The sequence below is a fragment of the Lineus longissimus genome, chromosome 1, assembly GCF_910592395.1.
Source record: "Lineus longissimus chromosome 1, tnLinLong1.2, whole genome shotgun sequence".
Classification (NCBI taxonomy): Eukaryota; Metazoa; Nemertea; class Pilidiophora; order Heteronemertea; family Lineidae; genus Lineus; species Lineus longissimus.
The window spans coordinates 4,022,688-4,031,126 of NC_088308.1; the positions used below are offsets into that span (position 1 = coordinate 4,022,688).

The following is an 8,439-nucleotide window of genomic DNA, read 5'->3' on the forward strand; positions in this document are numbered from 1 at the left end:
CTTTCAAAATGGCCATTGCTATTTGTCTTTAATGTTGTGTAGTGATAAAAATACTAGAAACGCGCCCATATGAACGCATTTGTTAAAATTACTCCTGCCACACCTGCTTGTTGTCCTTTGGAATGTATGCGGGTTGTTCACATTGTGAGTGTCAGCTGCCAACATATCATGCGGACATGATTAAGCCAGACCGCACTCGCTGAAAATCGCGGGAATTAGTAGTTTGTATGCTCCCAAGAGAGCCGCTGCTGTACCAAAGTCTTATCACTTTCTCACGGCCGAAATGCTCTACAAATAACGACCATTTAACACGGACGCAAGGAGGAATTTTCTATTGCTATCCCAAAAGTTGACACTACTGTTACCTGAATAATACACTACATGCCTACTATTACAATGTAGCTGCGTGCATCGCTGTGCATAGCATTAAATATGCAAGCCCGTTATATGGCCTCGATCCTCTACTATGTGCTACCTCGAAAAAAGCCAGGAATTCCAGCCCTTAAGCTTAGACAGGAAAACCCTCGGTGTACAAATAGTTTGACGTCACAATCAGACTATTGTTTCGTCAACCAATCGTTTTCGCAATAGCCACAAAAAATGATTGGTTGACGAAACAATGGCCTGATTGGTCAATGCCTATACATGTAGATTACATGCCTATTCATGTAGATAATCTACATGACCATGTAGCCATGGTAAACGACACGTGTAGCCAAGTATTGGTCAAAAGATGTACCCTCGGTTAAAATTTTTTAGAAAGTTCCAATGATTTCTAAATTGTTTTATTAGCGTTTTTGTGAGACATGCCAGAATATGACACGATGCGGGGCCGTGTTTTAACGCCTGTGAGAGAATACCTTTCCGACCCCGCATTTCTTCTTTGTCCTTTTCTTGGAAATTAACAACTAAAACATCAGTTACATGAGTGATTTATTACACATGGTTGATAGGCGTGTTGAGTCCCAAAAACGAAAAGTCTATGATCATTGATGATTATGCCTCCTCTAGAACCTACAAAATAAAAGCATATATATATATATATACACGTGTCGGCAGAAAACATGACTGTTCCAATTAATAACTAATGATTATATGTTACAGTCAAAATGTAGTATCAATCTCCGTTCATTTTCCTGTTCTGTTAAGCACATACATGTAACCAAGGATTCATTATATCGGGATCCTTGATGTGACAAATAAACAACGTTGATTAAGTCTCGATGGTTCTTCGGTGGTAGGCCTACGTGAGTAAACTGCACTTGCAAACGACTTTAAACATATTAAGGTATTTCATTGTTTCGAGTTTCGTTAAGAAGATATACAAGAAATGATAACTTTACGGCAAGGGTATACTTCAAGATAGTCCCTTCACTTTGGTTACCTCTTCAGTTGGCATGGGTTGTCCCTTGATGAAGCAGACGACTGCACCCCAGAAGAAAGAACAACAACCAACGTAAACGACACGTAGATGAGGCGGCACCAAAAGGAAGTTGATCGCCTGAGCGGGGGGCCAGTAACATGCACCAGTCTTAAAGAAGAAACAGTTCAATCGTATACAGGGTGGCCTCTAATAAATTATCATGTTTTTCGCTATTATACATTTCCGTTCGTGGGCGACACGATTCGTTGTGTTCGTTGTTGGTATCGTAGCGCCCTCCGACATGACCGCGGGATAGAGAGAAAAGCAATGATGCCCGCTATCGATTGACCGTATTGAGTGAAGAAAAGCGATTTCCGGAAGCAACAGACTTTTGCTCAAACTTTTTTGACTGGTGAAATTGGGGGTGTAAGGTATGAATTACACCCCTCTAAAGTTCGTTTGAGAAAAGATTTGGGCTAGTCTATTGAACAATCACGGTGAAAAGGCTTCCTTTGTAACGAAAACTCGTCATGCCAGTTGTTAAGTATAGAACCAGACGGATTAAAGTTTCCATGTCGCCACTCTGTCATTATGGTTATGACAAAGCTCAATAAAGATGGTTAGATGGTTTGCGAGAACCTGTACCAAAGGCCTACAATGCACGTTCCAAAGCAACGAGTCCGAACAACACCGGTCTGTGTTCTACCAAGTTTTGAAGTCAATTCGAATTAAACACTTACAATATAAGTCTTCAGTGCCTTTTCTTTGAATTCAGCAAGAATATCTTTTTGACCTTCTAGTATACTGTTTCCTAAAAAAAGAGAAGGTATAAATTTCGCTGAAGTCGTGGTGTAACTTCACGGGACTTCATCTAGTCTTTATTTGCAAAACGACATGTATTCAACCTGCTTCGAAGCTTTTTAGGGGTAGAAAGGTGATGGAACTTAGTTGATGTTGTGTTCCAGTTTCAAATCTTCCCCTTTTACGTTTCAGACTGCTCGATCATGGCCTGATCTCGTCACCACAATACCAATTGTACAATTTGGTGCCATTGCATTTTATTTGAAGCTCTTCTACTAGACTGGATCTATAATATTGTATTATGTCCTTCAACCGTTTTTACTTTAGAACTCACCAACGAAAAACATAAATAAACACGGTGGACTTATCACAAAAAAGTCAAGAGCGCATTTAAGGATAATCGCCCTGAACGATTTTCCAGGTACATATTTATCTAAGGCCTTGTACCAATAAAACAGTACTGGTCCATAACCACAGAAGGCAACTGTCATTATCCTTGCCGTGCCCGGCCAGTCATACTGCTCCACTCTTCGGACAGTCTGTTGGGCGACGTTGGCGGTACAGTAGAGAGCGCAGGTGATCGTCATGTTGCTCAATAGAGGGTATGTGCGAAACACCTGACGAAATTTCGACAGCATCACGATAACTTTTTTTCGAGAATCCGGAAGACAATATAAGCCACACAGTTTGAATGCAGCGTCTATTCCGCACTAATAACTACCGGTGGTGAAGTGCCGGTGTAGAAGTGGAAAATATCCCCCTATATTGTATGTCTGCCTCGTATGAACATTCGATATCAATGCATTACACTTTTCCATGCACGGTAAACCATACAAAATTATTCACAAGAATAGATATAGGCATTTAGAGAGTACATCTGTTAGATAACAGAAATATGTTCATTCGTAATGTGAGACAATGCTATTACATGCTGCATGGTTGTTATAAAGTTGTGGAATATCTAAATAGGTCTAAATAGATTGCACGCGATTAATATCGATTACATGTAGATATCCCCGTCATGTCGGTGCTGTTCAAAAATCGCAGGTTCAGTCTACCGACAATGCGGGTTGGAAGACAAATACATGTAACTAATAGGCCTACTAAATATGCCTCAGTTTTTTCGTATTGTCATGCGTAATGAAAAAAACTCTGACCATGTTTACACCTAATTACCCCCAGACCACCTCTAGATCGAAGAGGCCAGGCAATGTCCCGTAAAAAACTATTGTAAAGATAAGTTTGTTTTCCCGATCCTACAGGTGGTACAGTCGTATCTGCAAAGGGCCTCTTGGCACAACCTCACTGAGCTGCTGATTCTTCTCCCGACTGTGCACTTTTTTACCGAGTGATTTCAGAGGATGTCCTCGACAAGAAGAAAACTACTGGTAATTGATGCTCCCCTTGATTTACCATTCTTCATTTTTCATTACATACGGGCTGGGCTGTTGACATTGACAATACATATAGGAGAAACATTATGGCATGCCAAAGTGGAATTTATTTTCATTGATTTCTCACAGCAGGACTGAATCACGCTACAAATTTTGAAACTACAAAAATTTCTCTCAGGACAAAAAATAGACAACAAAAGGTAAAAGATTCTTAACAGTATAATTTTTTTCCTTCAGAATAATTCATTTTCAATTTTACCGACAAAAAGCTGATTGACAAAACATCCATTACTATTGAAAAAACTGAACCGATAGACACTTAACAACGTCCTAGTTCATCAGTGAATATTCTCATTTCCTCTCACACATCATCGATGCCAAACGTCTTGCACATTCCCCACCCTTGAGTGAAGCCAAAAACTGCCGACTTCCAATTCCCCGATTTTCCTTGTCGTATCTCCACCGAATTCAAATAATACCCCAGTTCAGAGCTCCAGGGTCTTTCACTCGGAGAAAACCTCTGTTTGCCGGTGAGGGACCGGTATACCGCCCACGGACCTCGAACTGTCGATCAGTGGGTACATGGGTTCAAAATATGGATGTATATTGTGAATACACGGTGCACCACTGACCAAACTCTATTACCAAGGAGATGTTACCGCTGATGCCAACTAAACCTTGCATCAAAGTCACAGTTATGCAATCACCAAGGTACGAGAATGGGATTTCATACAACTTTCTGCTGGCCTCGCATTCCGAGGCATCTGTTTAAAAACTGCTTTCTGACGAACAGGCCGGTCGGTTCTCCGATACAATTTCATTTACCATGGTACGTACCCTAGCACTCCTGGTCAAATATGAACTGACACCAATTGTCGAAGCAACATCTTTTTCAATCGACCATGACATATCTCATTCTCAACCAAGAGGCACTCAAAGGTTATCCTTCTTGCCGAGAGATGGCTTATTCATCTCGCAACCCTTTCATGACATGATACAACAATACCACCACGTGGCGTATCATGCATCAAAAATTCGCATTTAATCCAAGCAAGAAGGCGAACACCAATAACCAAGTCGGCGGAGATTTCAGAAAGCTCCATCCACTGTTCAAAGCTGGTCCTGTGTTACACATATTGTCCCGACAACACTCCCAGCACTTCTCTATGACGTAGATCTCATTCAATCTCTGGCAGCCATTTAGACACGACGAGGAACATTTCCGGGTGAAGGTAGCTATTTCATTGCCAACAACGTATCGCTCCACCTTGAAAATACGAGAAGAAAAACCAAAGTCAGCACAATGTGAGAAAGTACCACTGCAGGCAATTAATGGTATAATGATCTGGCCCTGACTAGTTGGTTGAACCCTTGAATCAGAAAGTAATGATACTTAAATGTTCTTAATTGCTGGTTTTAGTGTGTTAACTTATGTGAGCATCACTCAATTTTAGGTGCTTTGCACGACGTATGTTATCGTTAAGTAACATATACAAATATTGCCATTCCAAATATACATTAACCTAATGAATCATCTCTCGTTTTTCGCAAACTTTCTTTGCACAAAAAAAATCTGGTAGGAACTGCGAGATTTGGTGATACAAGTTATAATAACTGAACATGTTTTTTGGCAGCAACGCCAGCTTGGGTAATAATTTCTTCTCAGCTTTCTTCCGCAACTTTTTCCTAAAAATCTTGGTTGGTACGCTCATTAGAATATACCATTACGCTACTTACCATGCAGTATGGCTTGTCCGTTGTGCAGGTTTCATTTTCAAGCTCGTGCGGCCGATCGACAGTGACGCAGTTCTCACCATCAATACTTCTGTAACACTTGTAACAGGAAAGGTCTCCTAGCTCTTCAGTTTCGACGATGAGATATTTGGGTTGGGCGCAAAGAGTAACTGTAGATAAGAAGAAACGTTCACAATAATACGCCCACAAATAAATTTCTACAGTTTGTATGTGTTTTTATGGTCCAACGATATTGGCTAAACTTGGCTTAGAAAAACATGTAATTCGCATTTGAACATTGTTTCAGTCATAATGATAAACATTTATCAACTACTGTACATTTAAGTTGGTGTGCATTACATGTGCAGTGTATACAAGAAATGTACACCGACATCTTGCAACAACAAAATCTGAAATGTAAGCTTGTCTTTTAACCGGGTAAATGTCACAACTTCTAATACAGCGTAAGCCGTTGGCGTCTCCCGAGGCAGTGTTATTATTCAGTTACACGGTATCTAGCCATTCTCCAAAGTAGCGATGATATATAAATAGTTCCGGTCATGCGCAAGAAGGTTTGATCTAATGCGTATCCAGGGTAGCAACTAGATGGCAGATAGATACTATCTAGGAGATAGATAGACATCAATCAATAACTAATTCAATGGTGGAGTCTCGTCTGCGACTCAAAGTGTACACTATCTTTGATACGATATTTACATGTGGATTTCACGGAGGAATTCCGATCAGGATTTCCAGATTATAGATGCTTTGTCAGCAAAATCACGGATGTAGAGCTCCACATCCATGGCGACATTCAGGGTGAAAGCGGTTTTGTGTTGACGATAAACTCTTGGCGTTATATCACATACTGAGCAAGTATGGATTGAAGACCAAGAATCTATAAAGACTATACAGTCTTTCTTAATTCTTAAAGATAGATTTTAGTCGATAGTCAATGTGCCGATGGTTAGTTATAATAATAGCCTAGAAACTTGGAAATGCTCTCGGAAACTTTTGGAAATGAATTATTCTGGGGACTCCGCAAAAATGAGTCATGATTCTCATCTTATTTGTGTTTTTTAATTGGCCGCTACACTCATTCACTCTGATGACTACCTTCGGGGCGAGTCAACGCCCAAACTATGCTACGTGTAAATTGCTCATCATGTAATGTATTGCGCAATGGACAATCACCACTCGCTAAAACCAAAATAAACCTGATGTAAAAAAACATTTTTTGATTTGACTTACCTCCTACGAAGCATCCCAGAGCGAGACAAATATAAAAAAGCACCATGTCAAAGGTCGCCATACTACGTTACTCCAAAATGCTTTCAGTCAATCACGAAGACATCCAGTCTATTTTACAATCCGACCAACTTGCCTTGCCGTGTTAGCCTAGAGGTTTACGTTGTACCACAGATCTTGAATATCCCATTCTCGTTCAGAAATTGCCAATACCTTCGATATCATCGGCTGCCGTCTTACCATATATATGACTACCACCAATTCACCAATTACCGGTAACATCCAAAAGCTAAGCTAGAGCCTCAGCGTAGTTCGTAAAGTCAAAGATGCTCTGGCCTTTGAACAGGTTCGTTGATTGCAGGTGGCTACAGCAGGTACATGTACATGTAACGGTTGGCGTGGTAGCTGCAGCAGGTAGATATGACGTGGTGGGTGAAAGAAATCCGTCGTTGCCGATGTAGGCGTTGATGTAACTGTAGACGCTTCATCTGTCGATGCTGAAAGACGAACAACGGGGGTAGGTTTTATCTCCAACAAGAGAGGGATGAAAGAGGTGATTACGTCAGTTCAGACCTATTGTTCCAGGGGATAAGGCCGATACAGAAAGCAATTGGTGATATCTTTCTTGTCCGCAGTTATGTTAGATTTGGAACAGCGCGGTAGATCTTCAGTCCCCTGCCCATCACGTTCCACGTGCATTGCCGGCCTCAAAAGGATTGAGATTATATTTCAGAAGTGTTGAACCAATGGGATAAAAATGAAGGCAGACGCATTTTTGTTATGAACGAATGACGCTTTTTGTGTGACTTCGCATGACGTAACCCGCTTTATGACGTCATCAACCATAGCTACGCGTTGCCATGCATGGTCAGTAATCGTATTTCGTGTCTTTCTGCAGATTCTGAAACAAAAAAGTCAATTAACGTCGAAATGAGCGAGGCGGGGACACATAAGTTTATTTAAAAGGTGTCTGTTCTCAGGGATTCTTCTGCTTCATGGTGACTCATGAGACCTTATAAAACATAATGGTAGAAAAGGAGGGAGTCCAAAAAATATGCATCATCACTTTTATTGCATCATCTCAAGTTGTATTAAGGGGGGCTTGGCTTACTCTTGTTTTGTGAAACGTATACCCCTGTGCCTTCCTTAGCGTGGGTGGTACACAGCACTCGGCCATATCGGTTATCGATAATAGTTGCTGCTTCTTCTTTTTATACTCGGGTATAGGACACTACGAGTACTATAGAAACACCGAGGGTTGAGAGTGCGGTGCACCGCCGTTAGTAGCTAGCCTTAGGTAGGCCAGCACGGAATGCCTCTAGTGTTTCGGACTCTTTGGATGACTGAGGCAGCATTACAGTCTCTGTTGCTTTGAATTATTTATTTGTCGCTGTAAACGTTTGAGATATCACATCCCGAAAGACTTTTACACTTTCAGCACACGGTCCTCCGCCAGCGTATAAGGCCAAACCAACGAACGGGGCGGCATTACCACCACCTCCAGAATATCCCATAATGCCACCGGGAACCGCGTATCCTGTTGCTCCGGTTGGATCCGCCGCACAGCCACCACCGATCACATACCAGCCACAAGTCGCAGGGGTCCACGGCCAACAATTTAACGTCCAATTTTCAACACGGCAGCAGCTCGGCGAACGTCCAGCTCAGGTGACTTGTCCAGCCTGTCAGCAGCCCGTGACCACCATTACTGATTACGAAATGGGCGTCTTCACTTGGCTGGCGATAGGTTTAATCCTCTTATTCGGGTAAGTCCTTCGCCATGCCAACCAGATTCCTCGTTGTGGCTGTCCGGGTTGGCCCTATTCACCGTCGGCGAGACACCCTACACAATTTTGACAATGATCATTCTCTTTTTTTAGATATGCCTTCGGTCAGCAG

The 8,439-nt window shown here is 41.7% G+C and overlaps 1 protein-coding gene and 1 long non-coding RNA gene across 2 annotated transcripts; both read right to left on the reverse strand.

Annotated features, from left to right (window-relative positions):
* Positions 1-844: 844 nt before the first annotated feature.
* Positions 845-2,912, reverse strand: LOC135498006 (mpv17-like protein). Its single transcript, XM_064788118.1, has 4 exons — positions 2,499-2,912; positions 2,104-2,174; positions 1,385-1,531; positions 845-1,014 (listed from the first exon to the last, which is right to left on the reverse strand). Exons 1-4 carry the CDS (start codon positions 2,800-2,802, stop codon positions 997-999), a joined length of 540 nt encoding a protein of 179 aa, XP_064644188.1. The 5' UTR covers positions 2,803-2,912; the 3' UTR covers positions 845-996.
* A 507-nt stretch (positions 2,913-3,419) lies between these two features.
* On the reverse strand, positions 3,420-6,999 carry LOC135498013 (uncharacterized). Its single transcript, XR_010448989.1, has 3 exons — positions 6,544-6,999; positions 5,296-5,462; positions 3,420-4,825 (listed from the first exon to the last, which is right to left on the reverse strand). It is a non-coding gene; the product is annotated as an uncharacterized LOC135498013 (long non-coding RNA).
* Positions 7,000-8,439: the final 1,440 nt, after the last annotated feature.

Bases quoted from the DNA above. Each gene is read 5' to 3' on its own strand.
- LOC135498006 (XM_064788118.1), bottom strand. From the start codon at position 2,802: ATGCTGTCGAAATTTCGTCAGGTGTTTCGCACATACCCTCTATTGAGC. The intron at 2,175-2,498 runs GTGAGTTCTAAA...CTCTTTTTTTAG, and splicing joins TTTATTTATGTTTTTCGTTG to GAAACAGTATACTAGAAGGT. The intron at 1,532-2,103 runs GTAAGTGTTTAA...TTCTTCTTTAAG, and splicing joins AGGCACTGAAGACTTATATT to ACTGGTGCATGTTACTGGCC.